Genomic DNA, 19144 nt, shown 5'->3' with positions numbered 1-19144 from the left:
TGGCTCTTGAGAAAACATGCAGTGTATCGTTCCAGCGAAGGCAGGGAGCAATCTGCAGCGAGTCGAGGCCTACTGGGTAATTTATGAAGTCTCAATTAGACAAGCACACAAAGTAATGATTCTCAAAAGCGCTTTGTCCAGCACATGGTGTATTAGATGCTGTCCATGCTTATTAGACCTGCCTCCCGAACTTCATAAACGGCATTCTCAGATGAATTATTAATAACACATTTGAGAGACTCACTGTTCCTTGACTGCCCATGGAAGCAGCTATTTAGGTTAAAATGGAGTAAAAAGCATTTGTAATTGATAAAATTGCCATATCTAAACAGAAGAGGCCTTTAAGAGTGTGAAGTGGATTTTGAGAAGCGAAAGCACTGTTTTTCCCACTATTGTCTGTAAATAGGCATATTCTTGTTTCCATGGATAAATGCTTTCATATCTGCCAGCTCATGTTTGGTCTTTACAGAGAACGTTAGATCGTCTGTTGTTTACAGGTTGTGTCAAAAACTAAAAAGCCTTGCCTTAAGTGCTTACACTGCACGTAAATAGTTTGACATTTCATATTCAACAGCGCTTTACTTGTGCTAGTAAATAAATAAAATGTAAACAAAGGCTCCGTTTCTGGTGCGCACATAACCCTGGATCTCGATACTCTCATATTCTGTGTTTAATGATCTCAGGTGTATTTTCGCATTGAATTCCCAAGATTATCTATCTATTAGATGGAATAATAACAGGATTTTTTTTTTTTTATGTCATTCTGATGTCACTCATGTCTGCTTCTTCTAATGGCATCATTAGGTTGGCATGATTAGGCACTTGTGTATGAGGGAAATGCATTACTGTTTATTAAAGACATGAGTGGTCTGTTGAAACCAACACACTGAAACTCACTATTACCCTTTGTGAGTTGTGTGTATGTTTGTTTAACATAAATCTGGCTCTTCATTCAAGTACATACTCTAGTATTTCCAAAGCAGAGTTCAAGTCCAAGGCATATGTGTAACTGTCACTATTCATACAAATCGATGTATTTTATGTAGTAGTTTTATGCAGTACTTTGTCATGACCAAAAGTATGTGGACACACCCTTCAAATTACCACGTTTGGCTGTTTCAGCTACACTCATTACTAGCAGGTGCATAAAATCCAGGATACAGCCATGCAATCTCCTCTGACAAACAGACTCCCTTTGGGGAAAAGTCTGGTGTGAAAGAACTTGATTTGCTTGCACAGAGCCTAAATCCCATTGAACACTTTTGGGCTGAATTGGAACGGTGAGTGTAAGCAACTGCACCTGTCGTCAGTGGGTCTGAATGGGAGCAAATATCTAGTGGAAAGTCTTCATAAAAGTGTGAAAAAACAAAGGAATGACCAACTCCTTATTAATGCCTAAGGTTTTGAAAAAGAAATACTACACAAGCACATACACTACCATTTAGAAGTTTGTGGTTAGCAAACTGATATTTGTGATATGGTTGGTTGGTTGGTTGGTTGGTTGGTTGGTTGGTTGGTTGGTTGGTTGGTTGGTTGGTTGGTTGGTTGGTTGGTTGGTTGGTTGGTTGGTTGGTTGGTTGGTTGGTTGGTTGGTTGGTTGGTTGGTTGGTTGGTTGGTTGGTTGGTTGGTTGGTTGGTTGGTTGAAGCAAGGATGTGTTAAATTGATCATAAGTGATAGTAAAGACATTTGTAAAAAAAAAAAAAATAAATAAATGTTTTTCTTTCTAGTCTTTAGAGTCTTGTAGAGTTTGTAGAGTTTCTACAAAAATATTAAGCAGCACAACTGTAACATAAGGCCCCGTTTACACTAGTGCGTTTTTTTTTAAAATGTCATTTTAAAATGAAAACGTTCGTCGTCTACACTGGCGTTTCCACAGCGTTTCAGAAACAATCTCCGTCTATACTATACGATATAAAACGCATGTCACATGACTGTTCATGCACACTGGGCATGCGCATAGAAGTGTAAACAGTTGCCTCTTGCGCATGTACGTAGCTGCCGTATTAAAAACATGCTGAGTTTAACTGCACAATTGCTGCTAAAAATTACGCCTGTTTCACACATAATCCGTCTGCAGTGCGTGTGCGGTCCGTATGCAGTGCGTATGTGTTGCTGAAGCAGGAAGCGGCCATTGTGCTTTCACACAGCACACGTTTGCAGTGCGTAATGTTATATTCATTACGCTTATATATTTACAGTTGCTGGAGTAGTTTAGTACACGTAAACATGACACAAAGATTTGAAAACTTACTGTCGACACAAACAGCCGACGAAACTGCTTCCCATGCCTTTTCCTTCGCATTCAAATCTTTGTACAATACATTCTGCGGGTCATACAGAATTTTATGTTTTTCCACCTCAACGATAAGACGAGTGTCATCCATGTCACCTTGTTTTTGAATAGGTCCGCCTGTCACGTCATTGCCTGCTGGGATGCGAGTTTCCCTCCAACGGGGAAAAACATATCTGATCGCATTATGCAAGTAAACACTGTTCATTTTTTTTTTTTAAATAAAATAATTGTTTTGAAATGATACAACTGAACTGTGAAATTGAAATGTTTCCTTTTGGCATGAATATAACTTGTTGCTGGCATGGCGTTAAATCATAAAAAAAAAAAAAAATTCTTTATGTAATGTACTAAATGTACAAAATAGTTTAAATGTGCATAATTTCTTTTTTTCTCTTTTTTTTTTTACAATTTCAGGTCAATCCATGCTCATTTTCACACACAATCTGCTGTGCTGCACTTGCAGCACAGCAAAAATAGACTCGGTACGTAAACGATTGCTGCACTGCTGCAGACGCACCGCTCCTGGAACGCAATGACGGACCGCAACCGCGTGCAGTGTGAACGCTCTAATCCGTTAACATGGGTGCGTAAAAAAATACGCAACGCATACGCACTGCAGACGGATTATGTGTGAAACAGGCGTTACAACAAAGCCAGCAAAGATTGCAGTTCAGTCTCCATGTTATCGTTTACACGGTCGTCAAGGATACGCAGAGCGAACGTGGGCAGCCACACCATTTTCAAAGGTCTCTGTTTTGGTCCATTTATACTGAAACGCAACCCCGGTGTTTTCAATCTAAAACGGGGTCTGCAGCGTTTTCAAAAGTCTCTGTTTTAAATTTTATATATATATATAGGTATTATATTTTACAATATTAGGCCTGCTATCTTTTTGATCAAATAAATGCAGCCTTGGTGAGCATAAGAGACTTCTTTCAAAAACATTAAAAAAATAATAATTTTTTTGAACGGTATAGTATTTGTGTGTATATGTTATTTGGGCCCCCTCATACTCTAAAATATAGAGTGTATGTCTGGAAAATAAACATCTTGAACATAATATGGAACATGATGGTTTAATTAAAAACACATTGACTTGAAAGCAAACACAAACACTTAAAAAGAAGAAAAAAGGGATTGTAGTTAATTAAAACAATCTCTTGCTTCACACATTCTTAAATATCCCTCTCACACACGCATATACACAGAGGTGGGTTTTTTCAACACCAGCCACCTCTCTTTAACAGGGGAAATGGCTTTCACCAATCCCACAATCCCTCAATCAAACTCCCATATATTACAATCACCTGAGAGTAGGAGCTCTCATCTGTGAGACAGCGAAGCTGCAAATCTTGCGGTCCTAAATCTCTCTCTGTTTAGCCCGCGCTCTCGCGTCGCTGTTCTCAAACCGAACGCTCACCTCTTGGCCTCGCTGAAGAAACATCTGCGTGGTGTGGGGGGCAGAGGGGCTGTTTTGGCCGCCGTTCACGCACATATGCAGAAAAATAGAAATGTAAATAAGAGCAGATTCATAAATACTGCTGTCTTAATTGAGACCCAGTAAGAGTAAGTAGCAGATGTTAGAGCAGGAACTGTTGAATCATCAGAGACCAGTGGGGAAGCAGGCAAAATCATATTAAAAAAAAAACAACAAAAAAAAAAAACACTCAGCCAGGTGCTTGTGATTTTCCTGCACTGCAATCCATGAAATGTGCGCGCCCATGTGTGTCACGTATGGATTAGGAACCGTTTCCATCCTCTTTTTTCATCCAAAAACAAACAAAAAAGGCCTGCAAATGTGGAGAAAAATAGAAGTGACTCCGGAGGTGCCTGGAGTCACAACTGCGACGCGCGTGTGAGAATAAAGAGCTGTTAAGACAGAACTATCAGCGCTTAAGCTGCGACACACTCTCGCTCTCTCATCTCTGTCCAAACTCCGAAATGAACACAGGGAGATGCAAACCTAGTTTCTATCACATGTCACAAGCAGCAAAAGCCTGTCAGCCTACATTCCCACTTAAAACATCCAAATCTCTCTCTCTTTTCTTCTCTTACGAGAGACTGTTGCTTGATCTGAGGAGAGTATGTACTAGCTGCTCGCTTGTGTGGGACCGCTCTCATGATTTCCTTCCCCCCTGGAAAACGCGGCGTGTGGATGTCAGGTTCCCTCTGATAGCTGCTGTGTTGGGACTGCTGGGAAACCAGAGAGAAGGTGGCACTGACAGGTCCCGCCGAGCAGGATAAAAGGACTTGTTCTGTTTCTACATTCTCTCTCTTGCTCGTTCTCTCCCTTTCTCTTTTCATTTTTCTATTTCACAACATATAAAGTGACTGACAGCGTGGCACTAAAGGGACCTCGTCTGGAGCTGTCTGACTCACATGCAGCGTTCGGCGGTGCGTTCCCTCAGCTGAGCGGTGCGACGTCGAACGAAATTAGTAAGCGAGAGCGGTGTGGTGCGCAATGTTTGCGCGAATAATAGCGCCGCCTGCTCCAGGGACCCCCGACTCTTCTAGATTAGGACTCACAATTAATACAACACATACAAGAGACAGACAGACAGAGAGAGAGAGAGGCCTGCTGAACAAGATCCTATAGGAACATCTCAGACACTGAATGTTTATGAATGAGGCTGCGTCTGTTGGTCTCCTTTGTGATGAGCTTAAGTTTTGTCACATTTTCTTAGAGCACATAAAATGCTCTGTTTGTTTCCTGGTACTCATTGTTTTTTGTGTACGCCATGTAGGAAGCAGTTGCAACAAAGGCAAAACTTCACATTCACGTGTTTGTCTGGGTCATGCAAAATTCAGATTTGAAGATTTGGCTGCCTTTGAATCATGAGTGTGGTTTATAATTGAATTAGCCACACCCCAAAGGAATTGAATTGAATTGAAATGAGAGGAAGAGGAATTTACTGAATTTTAATTAAAAAATATATAAACATTAGTAATGCATATTGAGAAATGAAGTATTCTTCCACCCTGTTCTAAAATTAAGTTAAAACGTTTGAATTATTTTATAGTTTGTTTGTTAATATAATATTTAATAAATTAGTAATTTCCATAACATTCTCTTTGTCTGTAAAGACTTAAAAAATTACAATCATATACATTTCTTTGAATTCATTTTTATTTAAACTCAATTTAAAGGGACAGTTCACCCAAAAATGAAAATGATCCCATGATTTACTCTCCCTCAAGCCATCCTAGGTTTATATGACAATATTCTTTCATACAAACACAATCAGAGATATATTTAAAAATATCCTTAGGACTCCAAGGTTTATAATGGTTGTGAATGGAGAGCCGCGTTTTGAAGTAAAAAATAATACATCCATCCATTAAAAAAGTAATCCATACAACTCCAGGGGGTTAATAAAGGTCTTCTGAAGTGAAGCGATGTGTTTTTGTAAGAAAAATATCCATATTTAAAACTTTATAAATTCAAATAACTAGCTTCCAGCGGACGGCCGTACGCAGAATGCGCAAGTCGATTTGCGGCGGAAGAGTGTCCTTTGATCTGATGCACAATGTAATGACAAACACGGAGGCGCAGAGGATAGAGCAAAACAAATCACCGGTCACGGATTATAATTCTAAAGCCCGGTTTTTGTTTTTCTCAGTGTGTTCCGCACCGCTGGCTGAAGTTGGTCATCGTCGTCTTTTGTTGTCAGAGCTCGTCAGTCAGTCGGGCCATCTGATCATTCTGATTGGCTGTTCAGCTGCTGCCACCTGCTGGCACAGAAAGGCATTTCTTCTTACGCAGGAGCAGAACGGATGTGCTACTTAAGCGTCGATTTGGCGTGTCAGGGCAACTTTGGACCCAGACACTGTCGACGTGAGCCAACCCCGCAGTCTGCTTTCGTTGCAACTAGTTCGTCAGCTTAGTGTGTTCCGGGCTTAAAACGATAATTTTTAAAGAGAAATTTTGGAGGGTTTCAATATAAGAGAAGAGAAGCTTAAATTTGTTTGAACTGCGAGAGGTGTCTAAGCTTACGATACTCCTACATCCTGCGTCATACATCGCGTCAGAGGATTACTCATTTAGCGCGAGTTGACTTGCGCGTTCTGCGTACGGTCGTCAACCGGAAGCTAGTCACGTGAATTTATAAAGTTTTAAATATGGATATTTTTTTCACAAAAATGCATTCGCATTCAGAAGGCCTTTATTAACCTGCTGGAGTTGTATGGATTATTTTTTTTGATGGATGAATGCATTATTTTTGGCTTCAAAACGCGGCTCCCCCATTCACAACCATTATAAATGGTTGTGAGGACTAAGGATATTTTTAAATATATCTCTGATTGTATTTGTCTGAAAGAAAATGGAAAATTTTTGGGTGAACTATCCCTTTAAATATAAAGTGGAATTCTGCAGCCACTTTTGCTACCTCAATTCAAATTCAATTTAAAATCAGAAATTGAATTTTTTTTTTTTTAATTTTTTTTTTTTTTTTTTTTCTGATGGCACACAGACCTTGTGTTTGCGCATACTCGCGTGCGCGTGCGTGTGTGTGTGTGTGTGTGTGTTTGGCCTTGGCCTATTTAGGCAAGCCCTGCAAAATAAAAAGCATGATTCATTCTCTACTTGTCCTGATGAACAAAATATGACCTCACATCTTCCTGTTGTCAAACAAAAGATTCTTTTTATAAAAAAGGCATGAAGGGGGGTAAATACGAAGCAAAGAATTTAAAACAACGCAACCCAAATCTCATCAGACGGAAATGTCACGCACACACATTTAAGAGAAACAGACAATGACAACTTTTACCAGCAACCCTGCCTTGACCTTGTTAGTGGGGCACTCTGGTAATCTGCGCTTAATGATTTTTCTCTTTTCTCCCTCGCCCTCCCTTCACCTCTCCCTCATTCTTCCTCCTTTCTCTTTTTTACATTAGACCACAGCTTGAGCCTGAACCGCAGAGTGTCACAGTCATTTAAGACGCAGCCCTAACGTTTTTTTCCTCCTCACATTCCGACGCCATTATGTTACATTGTTGCAGAATAAAGAGCCGTATTATGTTCCAGCAGTAAAGGGCACAAGTGGACTGAGTTTTTATCTGCTGAACGAATCAATCAGGATTATGTCAGTTGAAAAGAATCACAGACAGCAGTCGCCAGCGTACGAGGCCCGTGTGTGTGCGCGTTTAGGAGGGATACGTAAATGTACGTACGAGAAAAAATGTATATCGGTTGTTGAGTGAAGTGGCATTTCTGCTACAAGAGCTCTGTTTTATTTTACACTGTTCTCTCACAGTCAGAGGATTGTGAGGACACTAATTATCATTTCAGCAGAAATGATTACGAGATCAAATGGAGATCGAATGCCATTTCCTTCCATTAATGCGGGGGGTTTAGTGCGGCTGTCATGCCGTGGCCATCGCCGGGCCTGTGGGAAAAAGACTGAGGGAAGAATGGGGAGAGGCTTAGACCAGGGCGGGGCTTGGCCAACGGGAATATTCATAACAACAGTGCACAGAAACGGATAGATGACCTCTGGAGAGATCGAAAGATCGTCCGGAGTCCGGATGAAACTTGTGGATGCTGGTTAAAAACGCCTGTATCGGTTCATAAAACATTTATTTAGCTCTCGATGCCTCACGTGCCGGGGCGGAGGCCGTGGCCTGAGGGTCGCCCCTCACAACCTGCCAGTGAAGGCATGAAAAGACCACATGTTTCATCAGTGTAGTAGGACAAATTGTTCCACTGCACCGCTTTTGTGTTCCCTGTTAGGAGCTTTGAACGAGCGAAAGAGATTTGTATTGCAGTAGTGGCAGAATTTTAGATATGGTTTAAATATCCTCTCTTTGCTTTGCTTGAAATGGATGATGGAAAATTTCAAAGTGCTGCATAGCCATTTGTATTGTATTTATGTATTGCAAAAAAAGGTAATAGATCAAGCACATTCCATTATCCCCTTATAAGATCATTAGCAAATATAATTAGATATGAAAAGAAAGTAATTTGGGTTAGAGAGGGAGAAAAGCGCTATCAGGCACAGAAGACAGATTGCAACATCAGTGTTTGGCTTTAAATTGCTCAGTGGAGGTAGTATCAGTGTGAGAATCTCTGCCCCAGAAATAGACTGAGTCAGAGAGCAAGACACATCCACATCCACATCCCAGCCCTTACATTTGAGAGCTACTGTCTCATTTTCTCAGAGTCTGGTTTGTGTGTGGCAGTTTCACTTATTCTGGTGGTTAATATGTGCAAGACAAACAGATTTTGTGTCATCCTCCGTCATCTGAGGCAGGTTTATTTGCTGCCTAGTCATCCGGCGGAGTAACAAACACACTGTTTGTTTTACCTTCACAGTCGTCCTTTCCTCGCACCGCTTTTTAACTTGGAAAAGAGCAGCGTACGAGGTCGCCTGCTTCTCTGTGCTCCTCCATATACTTATCTAAAGGCAATCTGAACCCACACGAGCAGCAAACGTACAATTCTGCCATTTCCTCCAGAAACATTGGGTTTCTTTTACGCTTTGAGGGGAGAGGAGGGGGTGGTGTGCGAGGATTCTTCTAGTCTTTGTGAATCACTACAAATGGTATTCATAAACATCCTGTATTCATTAAAACCTTCTAAAAATATGATTTGGTGCACTTCCTTGCGTTCGGCCCGCTTATATGTGTGTTTGCGTGTGTGTGTATTCGCACGCTGACTCGTATTTACATATTTATAAATACTGGGCTGTACAATGAGGTCTACCTTTGCCAAAAACAACTCTTTTCCAGCAGCACCGGATGCCTGGGAGAGAACAAAGCCACTCTCCGTGGCAGAATGTGCGGTGTGTGTTGTGTTTGTGTTCAGCAGGAGATGATGGCGAACCACATCACTTACATCTAGACTTCATTCATATCGAAAAACAGACTTTTAGACTACCAAAAACAGCTGAACTGAAGTTCTCCTTTAAATGGAGGATATTACAAATGCGCTTAGTAGCTACATAATGTGGTAAAAATATCAGTCAGAGGCCATGTGCAAAATAAATGTTCCCTATTCCTTTCCACAATGCATGTTCTGCCTTATCTGATTGCTTAAACATGTATTCAAAAGTTCTGAAATTCATATCCCCACATTTTCCTCCAATTAAATGACCCCTGTTCTCAGGAAACCTAAAACGAGCAGGCCTTTGAAACACAAATATTCACTAAGTAGATTTCATGGTAAAAATAGAATACCTGAGGGAGGTCAGGGAATAAAGCCGCCCTGTGTTTTAGATGGGAGCGCTCTTCGCCTTAACTCTGTGGTCCGGGAATAATAAGAAGCAGTTAGGAAATGTCAGGACTTTGACTGAGACAAGCCCTTTTTTTCCCCCTAGTGTGCTGGCCCTTGTTAACTGAGCTTGCTTCCAGCCTTGTGCTGTGCTATTGTTCTGTCTGCCTTTTCATTTAGCCATTCTGTTAAGCATGACACATGTATTAACATAAGATGGATCCTGGAGCTATGTGTCCTCTTACCATATGTCTTGTATTACTTTCCAGGGCCCTCTCTTGTCTTACAGTGAGAGTGTATTATCACACTTGAGCAGTAGAGGGCGCCACATTTGCTTGCTTCTCTTTGATTGAGTGGCGGAAGTATTTTCGTTTTCATGAACATTTAAAGCTCTCTTGTAACCAAAGTCATTATCATTAAATTAATATTGATCATGTAAAAAAAAAAAAAAAAAAAAAATGTAGCTCTTTTTTATTATTGTTATTATTTGGATTGAAATTATGGCAAGGAAAACTAATGTTTGGACAAACAAAGACGCATGATTCAAGGTATGAGAAAACAGACTGATAACAACATAATGTGACAGGCCAGAGTATGATAAATATTTCTAGGGTGGCGAAATAATTAAGCAATCACTCCACACGCGGACAGGGACACTTCAAAATTGATCAGAACAGGAGGAGAAAAAAGTTGCGAGGATCGTAAAGTTGGTGTGCTAGTCTCCAGATCGCAGTGGCAGTTGTTTGGGGAAAAGAAATGGCGTCCTTAAATAATAACATTCCAGGTGGCTTAGTTAATGAAGAGTGAAAATCAAATATGGGGCGGAATCTGTAACTCATTACCAGAACTTTCTTTAAGAGGAAGTCACGAAGAGCACTGGCCCCTGGGAGACCAGGCGTTTTTAAAACCCGAGAACATAATTTATTATCATTATGGTTATGATTATCTTAATTTCCTTATGGACACACAAAAAAATGCCAGCAGACAGCTGTAGAGCCGTGACCACAGTATAGTCTTACAAAACACTGCCAATCACTTCCGATTTGATAAATAACAAACACTTTATCTGTAGATTAACATGAAATATCAGCAGGTTAAAGGAAATTGACATTGAGTAACAAGATCTTATTTTCAACATGAAGTAGGAAGGAAAATTTAATTTGGGGGCTTATACTGCCATCTCCTGGACAAAGTCTGCATTGCACCCTTCAGTCTGAACGCTTGAAAGAAATAGGTGGTTTTGCTTTGCTTATCCTTGGTATTTATTTTAAAGGTGCACTTCTTTTTTTTTTTTCTTTTTTTTACACACAAAGAAATTAATAGTACATTGTTATAAATTATTTAATATAGGTTTCTAGGATGTACACATGAGATTAAGACTCCAGACACACAAAAAGCTGCTTTATTTTTATTTCATATGAAGCAGGTCGACTTTTCTGTGCAGACGTATTGAGATCACATGACCAGTCGAATATTACTCCCTTGGTACCCCCTATTATTGGACACTTTTTGTTTGTGGAATACATTCATTATGGCTGACTGGAAATGAGATATTTCTGTGATGGCTTAAGTAACTGCATACTTGGTATCAAGATGACCAAATCAGCAATTACATTAAATTTACTTTCATATACAAGTAGTGCAGTGGCATTTAAAAAAGAAAGAAAGAAAGAAAAGGTGTGCGATCATTGATTTTTTTTTTTTTTTTTTTAATTAGCGTGAGAATAATTTGTATCCGAGAACACAAAAATGGTTAATTCTTTTTCTTAATCTCGATCAGCAATTTCAAAAGCTCCTGACATCTGAGTGGAAAGTGTGTCTGTTAAAGAACAGCACATCTGAGACGTGCGCATAATGCAAAGAGAGTGGGCGTCAGCGTTATTGCTCTTTGGCAAATCTAAATGACGATGTTTTATTCCATTATTAGCGCGGAACTGAATCCTCGTTTCATTTCCATAACATTTCTTGCGAGAGCACACTCAAATAAATGCATGTTTTAATTTCATTTTGTCATTTTCATAGAGGCACTTTAAAAGAACATGACTTGGAAATGCACTCTGTAGATTTTATTGCCAAATAATTTTCTTAGAAGTTGTAGAGGGAATTAAACAACATTTATATTATTTAGTTCAAACGGCGATAGCACATAAATAGGGAAAAAAGCAGTAAGCATTTTCGCCAGATTCAAACTTCAGCAGTAATTGCACAAGTGCAATGTTCAGAGAGTTATTGTCTTTATATTACAAGACTTTATATATTTATATCTTTATATTAGAGCTGGAAGAAGTCTGGAAGTGTTCAAATTACCCTCCTCCCATATCTAATGTTTTATCTTATGATTCACAAGATGCGTTTTCTTTAGTGCCATTAGAGGTTAACAGAATCTGAATGGAGAGGTTAATAGTCAACATTTAAACACACACACACACACACACACAAACACACACACACAGGCATTACAGTGGTCGTTCATTTCTTTCCAAATGTACCCTAAATCATTTTTTTTTTCTCTTATAATAACTGCTTTGAAATCATAATTAAGTAATCAAAAGCAAACTGTGTTTTTTCTTTTATTCATTATTGTTCAAAACCTTTTCTTAATCAAGTGCATCAAAGGATGTACATTTTGGTAACACTTAAGTGGAGATTAAGTCAATTCTTTATAAAATACATTTTAGTCATTATTGATGGTCATAGTTATTATCAGAGGCTAATAATAGTTTTTTTGAATTTCATGTCCTTGAAGTGTTACCAAAATCTGAGATGCCAATTTAAAACAAATGACAAAAAAAACATAATAACATGGTTTGACTCTTCCTTTTTTCTGTTAATAATGGTCTGTCAAAAGTTGTATGCATTTGTGTGAAAGAGAGAGAGAGAGGAAGGACACAGGCCGTGGTGTTAATCTGCGTTTGTTCTCTTAACCGTAGTTCATCTGTGGGCGGAGGAAGAGGCGTCCCGAAGGTTTGGCCCTGCTCTTACCCCTGAACATAGCCTAAATGACACAGAGATGCAGGACTAATCAGAAACTAACATCACCTCCCCCTACTGGAGTGAGCGGCCAAGAGCAGGCGACGGAAAAAGAGGAAGAGGATTGTGACAATGAAGGACATTATCTTATCAAAAGCATTATTTAACATAAAAGACTTCAAGAGAGAAAAAAAAGACTAATAAATTGGACAGCTCAGATGGTTTCCTACACGAGCGTTCACGCTGGATGGAGGGAAGAAGATCTGTTGATGTTTAGTGAGCTGGAAACAGTGAGGAAAAAAACAATTTTTTTGCTTCCTGTGTTTTATGTGTCTTGAATCCTCCCTTGTGTAGCTGATAAATACTTTCTGTGTTTTTAATTGCTTTTTTGACTTTGACCTAGTGAGGAAACGTTGAAGTGCTTGTCCCTCAGAGCAACACATTCCTTGAACCAAGATGGTGGCCAGTTGCCAGTCTCAGAATGAGAGAGTGAGAAACAACCCCCCCCCACCCCTCCGCACCCCTCTCTCTCTCTCTCTCTCTCTCTGTTGGTGTTTCTCACTGCCCACTGAAACTTCACCAGTGTTATTTGTCTGAGGCTCCCTAAACCGTTCCTCTGGACATTCGGACCAACTCACTACATGTTTGGAGACCAAGCACACCCCCTGTCAAAAACTCTCAGCACACTCTCAGCAGTCAGTGCCTGGATGTCCGAGCAGAAGAACGACAATCCAGTACATTCAGGAAAAATGAGAACACTGCGTTCAAAAAGGGAAGCTACGCCTTTTTCTTCAAGGACCGGCTCCGTGATTTCACGACCTGTTCTCCCGGTGTGTTTGCGAGACGTTCAGAGCTGAACTCCCGAGAAAGAGGACGCCGTAGCACTTGAGACAAAAACCAGCCGAGGTGACGGAAGAAGCAGTTTACATCGAACGTGTCTGATGAAATGGCACGAGCCGAGGAGACCGCGAACGTGCAGCCTGCAGAAATCAAACAGAAACGCGGCCCCTAACCCTTCATGCTTTGATCTCAGTCTTGCTCACTTCAAGTACTCTGGTTATGAGATTGTGTTTGTAAAATACTGCCACCAATCAGTGTTGCAAAGTGTTACTGACTACTGAAATGGTTTGATGTATTCAATTATTAAAGAAAAAGAAAAGAAAAAAAGAAACAAGAAACAAGTATTGTCTAGCCATAGATACAGTCATGCGTTGTTGCATTTACAAAGCTAGCTGTTTTAGAGTGTAGGTATTAGATTGGAGTTTTCTTCTCTAGTACTGTAATTTTTGCCTTTCACCTTTGTAAAATACCAATAACATTAAAAGAAAAGGAAAAAAAGAAAGATTGACAATCTTCTTCTGTTGCTGCAAGCGTATAAATCCATACAGTATATATATATACATACCCATGCCTCATGCAAGCAAATACAAACTGAGGTTTTACCCCCTGAAGTATTTTGCACTGTGATAGTAAATGAAAATCCAGTCTATACAGTACGCGGATCGCTAATGGAAAATGAAGGTGCGTGTGTGCGTGCGTGTTTGTGCGTCCCTTGACGTTGTGGACTGATATTCTCTCTATTCTTTTGTGAACTCTGCTGATTTGGTCTGTGTAGTTCAAACTATTTCATCTTATGATGGTCATCTATGTTGCTTTGAGAATCAATTTCAATGAACTTCCCCGTAAGTCATTGTGTGTAGACTCCAATGCGTTCGAGTCCAGTCTCTTCAGATATATTCTTTAGTTGTCCTTTTTGGCAAAAAACAAAAAACAAAAAAAACCACACACACATCTCTGGAAATTTTAATTTGTTTTTTATAGTTTCCATGCAAGGTTATGTCATATTGTAAATGCTACATTTAAAAAAAAAAAAAAAATGATAATAATAAAATAAAAAAACGTCTCAAAGTGAAGCTGTTTAGTGAACTAGTTTCAGTAAACTAGTACAGGCTACGTAAGGTAAAGGACTTATGACAGGGAGGGTCAGTGATAGGATATTGACCAAGCCCTATATACACTGGTTATAGATGAGCACACCTCTGGCTCCCTCCTCTGTGTAGTATAACTGAGCATCTCTCTCTCTTTCAGTCATTCTGGACTAATATATGAGCATTCCACACCTCTGAGCTGTCTTGTGGACTGTATGATTTTCATTTGGTTGCTGTATCTTCATGGCAGATGCTTTGTTTTGTAACTACTGAACTGTACTTATAATGAGAAATAAAATGTATTCAAACTATGAAACACCAGCGTGAACAACTGAGCATTTTTGTGCTATTTATTTGAAATTTGAACTTTTGATCTTACAAAATGTTTTGTGAGGAAATGAAAAAGGTGAAATAAATGTACAGGTACCATGTATAATTTTGTATTTAGCACTGTACTCTACAAAAGGATACAGTTAAAGGAACACAATCGGAGTTATATTAATAATCACCCTGATGCTCTCAAGCTTTATAATGGCAGTGCACAGAAACCACCTGTTTGCAGCTCAAAAAAGTGCATCCATCCATCATAAACGTACTCCACAAAGCTCCGGAGGGTTATAAAGGCCTTCTGAAGCGAAACGATGCGCTTGTGTAAGAAGACCGGCAGACCGCCTTCCGTATTCAACTGCCGTAAGCGTTTTGAACTGCGAGAGGCATTACACTTTATAAGCTGAATACGGAAGGCGGTCTGGCGGAAGCTAGTTGTTTTACTTTATAATGTGTTAAATATGGATATTTTTTTTACACAAATACATTGATTCGCTTCAGAAGGCCTTTATAACCCCCCTGGAGCTGTGTGGAGCATCAGCGTGATTAATAATATATCTCTGATTGTGTTCATCAGAAAGAAGAAAGTCATATACACTTCAGGTGGCTTGAGGTTGAGTAAATCATGGGGTATTTTTCATTTTATAACAGTGCAACATACAATGTATATATATATATATATATATATATATATATATATATATATATATATATATATATATATATATGTCTCCAAGACACTTGAATAAACCTACCTGCAAAGCTACAGAACTGTGAAAAGTTTCAGGCACTTGTGTAAAGATGCTGTAAAGTGAGGATGCTTTCAGAAAATAATTTCATAAATAGATTTCCTTTATCAATTAACTTCTGTTAACTAAATCAAATCAATATTTGGTGTGACCACCCTTTGCAATTAAAACAGCTTTAGTCCAAAGTACACTTGCGCATAGTTTTCCAGGTAGCTTTGCAGGAAGGTTTCTTCAAGTGTCTTGGAGACATTGCTTCAGTTCTTCTGGATTTAGTGTAATTTTGTCTCAGTATTTTCTGTTTCTTCGTGTAATCACAGACAGATTTGATGATAGTGAGATCAGATCTCGGTGTGGAGCACCGGCTGTTGTCGGACTCCTTGTGCATACAAAAATCTCATTGGATTATTACAATTAATGGCAAAATGAATGTTTGGAAATGTGAACGGATATTTCCTATAGACACACTAAAGCAAAAGATATAAAATATATAAATAACTGGCTTATAACCTTTTAAAAACAAAAAGACTAATATGCCTAAGACTTTTGCACAGTAATGTATACACTACTAAAGATTTATTTATTTTATTTATGTGAAAGAAATTAATACTTTTACTCAGCAAAGACACATTAAACATTCAATTTATCATATATATCAATAAAGTCATTTTATATAATGTTACAAGATTTCTGATTCAAATTAAATGCTTTTCTTTTGAATATATTCATCGAGAAACCCTTTAAAAAAGTATCACTGATTCCACAAAATATAAAGTAGCACAAGAAATAAGAATAAGAAATATTTTGTTAGCAGCAAATTTAGTATTTTAAAATGATTTCTGAAGGATGTGACACTGAAGACCGGAGTAATAATGCTGAAAATTCAGTTTTTCATCACAGGAATAAATTGCATTTTAAAATATTAATAAATATAATTAATAAATATAATTCAAAATATTATTGCTTTGTATTTTTGATCAAATAAATGCATTCTTGGTGAGCATGCGAGACTTCTTTCAAAAACATTTAAGAAATCTTAGCCACACCAAACTACTGAACAGTAGCATATGTATGTATTTCCATTTTGATGTTCGTGCTTATACAGTTTATATTATTTTTATACATATATTGCCCCCAAATTGTGAGGGTTATGCTTGAAAACAAGTGAAAAAATATACCAGCAGAAAGACAAAATACACTGAAAATATATTTATAGTGAATGAGTCATGGATATCTTAATATTTTACTGGAAAGATAAAATATAAAAAAAAACACTCTTTTAGACAAAATGATTCTTGCAGCGTAGAGGACTTTTGTCAGTTTGAGATTTAACTAAATATTTATAAACACCACACTCTCTCAAATAGAATTGCAGAGACACACACAGGACAGCATTTCAGCATGCTTGTACAAAAGACAGCAGAAATGATACATTTCTCTGTCCTCCTTTTTCTTTCCACCCCTGACTCCCATGTTAAGTGTAGTACATGGTGTTAGCTGCAGGGCTACAGGCCTCTCTCTGTGTATGTGTGTGTGTGTGTGTGTGTGTGTGACTCAGGAGCAGTGCGGATTATGACAGCTCGCATTACCGGCTGTGTTCCTGCTAACTGTGGCTCTCTACCCTTGGGCTATAGCCGTGTTAATTCCCCAAACCTGTGAAAGCTGGAAACTAGTGTGCCAATTGATGCTCATCCTCTTTTTTCAATTTTCTCTCTGCCTTTTCAGTCAAGACAATACATTCTATAGTCCATGTGAACAATTCAGAGTATGTGGCAATAAATTAGCCTAAATTATCTTTTTTTTTTTTTTTTTTTCTTGACTTTCTATGCAGTCTGATCTAAATACAGATACAGTGGGTACGGAAAGTATTCAGACCCCCTTCAATTTTTCACTCTTTGTTATATTGCAGCCATTTGCTAAAATCATTTAAGTTCATTTTTTTTCCTCATTAATTCTGTGTTTGACAGAAAAACACAGAATTGTTGACATTTTTGCAGATTTATTAAAAAAGAAAAACTGAAATATCACATGGTCCTAAGTATTCAGACTCTTTGCTGTGACACTCATATATTTAACTCAGGTGCTGTCCATTTCTTCTGATCATCCTTGAGATGGTTCTACACCTTCATTTGAGTCCAGCTGTGTTTGATTATACTGATTGGACTTGATTAGTAAAGCCACACACCTGTCTATATAAGATCTTACAGCTCACAGTGCATGTCAGAGCAAATGAGAATCATGAGGTCAAAGGAACTGCCTGAAGAGCTCAGAGACAGAATTGTGGCAAGGTATAGATCTGCCAAGGTTACAAAAAAACATTCTGTTGCACTTAAGGTACCTTAGAGCACAGTGGCCTCCATAATCCTTAAATGGAAGACGTTTGGGACGACCAGAACCCTTCCTAGAGCTGGCCGTCCAGCCAAACTGAGCTATCGGGGGAGAAGAGCCTTGGTGAGAGAGGTAAAGAAGAACCCAAAGATCACTGTGGCTGAGCTCCAGAGATGCAGTCAGGAGATGGAAGAAAGTTGTAGAAAGTCAACCATCACTGCAGCCCTCCACCAGTCGGGGCTTTATGGCAGAGTGGCCCGACGGAAGCCTCTCCTCAGTGCAAGACACATGAAAGCCCGCATGGAGTTTGCTAAAAAACACCTGAAGGACTCCAAGATGGTGAGAAATAAGATTCTCTGGTCTAATGAGACCAAGATATAACTTTTTGGCCTTAATTCTAAGCAGTATGTGTGGAGAAAACCAGGCACTGCTCATGACCTGTCCAATACAGTCCCAACAGTGAAGCATGGTGGTGGCAGCATCATGCTGTGGGGGTGTTTTTCAGCTGCAGGGACAGGACGACCGGTTGCAATTGAGGGAAAGATGAATGCGGCCAAGTAAAGGGATATCCTGGACAAAAACCTTCTCCAGAGTGCTCAGGACCTCAGACTGGGCCGAAGGTTTACCTTCCAACAAGACAATGACCCTAAGCACACAGCTAAAATAACGAAGGAGTGGCTTCACAACAACAGCATCTCTGGAGAGACCTAAAAATGGCTGTCCACCAACGTTTACCATCCAACCTGACAGAATTGGAGAGGATCTGCAAGGAGGAATGGCAAATCCCGGTGTGAAAAACTTGTTGCATCTTCCCCAAAAAGACTCATGGCTGAATTAGATCAAAATGGTGCTTCTACTAAATACTGAGCAAAGGGTCTGAATACTTAGGCCCATGTGATATTTAAGTTTTTCTTTTTTAATAAATCTGCAAAAATGTCAACAATTCTGTGTTTTTCTGTCAATATGTGGTGCTGTGTGTACATTAATGAGGAAAAAAAAAATGAACTTAAATGATCTTAGAAAATGGCTACAATATAACAAAGAGTGAAAAATTTAAGGGGGTCTGAATACTTTCCGTACCCACTGTATGTCTGCTGTTTCTCTGATATCATTAATTGTATCAGAGTAACACGTATAAGAACAGGACAAAGCTCTCAAGGACGTTTCCTCTCTCCAGCCCTCTTTCAGAGATGGATTTGCCCCGTCAAACACTCATCGTAGGCCAGTGACAAGAGATAACTGACACCCTTTGGCACAGAGGCCTGTTGTGTCAATACCTCAGAGAGATAAGAGCCTGCTCTCTAAACACATGAAAACCATCCTCACACGCACATATACAC

The 19144-nt window shown here is 39.1% G+C and overlaps 1 protein-coding gene across 5 annotated transcripts in view; it reads left to right on the top strand.

Annotated features, from left to right (window-relative positions):
• znf536 (zinc finger protein 536) overlaps positions 1 to 14690 on the top strand; it is a 174957-nt gene extending 160267 nt beyond the window's left edge. For 4 of the 5 annotated variants that reach the window (XM_067400578.1, XM_067400574.1, XM_067400576.1 and 1 more), the window contains 2 exons: positions 12436 to 12765; positions 12879 to 14690. In XM_067400578.1, the coding sequence (XP_067256679.1) occupies positions 12436 to 12527 (92 nt within the window). In that variant the 3' untranslated portion in view covers positions 12528 to 12765; positions 12879 to 14690. Of the gene's footprint in view, positions 1 to 12435 lie in introns of all 5 variants that reach the window. The other variant, XM_067400575.1, reaches the window with a different exon arrangement.
• Positions 14691 to 19144: the final 4454 nt, after the last annotated feature.

This window comes from Chanodichthys erythropterus, chromosome 11 (genome assembly GCF_024489055.1).
Source record: "Chanodichthys erythropterus isolate Z2021 chromosome 11, ASM2448905v1, whole genome shotgun sequence".
In the NCBI taxonomy this organism is placed as follows: Eukaryota; Metazoa; Chordata; class Actinopteri; order Cypriniformes; family Xenocyprididae; genus Chanodichthys; species Chanodichthys erythropterus.
Note: the sequence above shows the minus strand (reverse complement) of the source record. Positions and strands in the feature narration are given on the sequence as shown.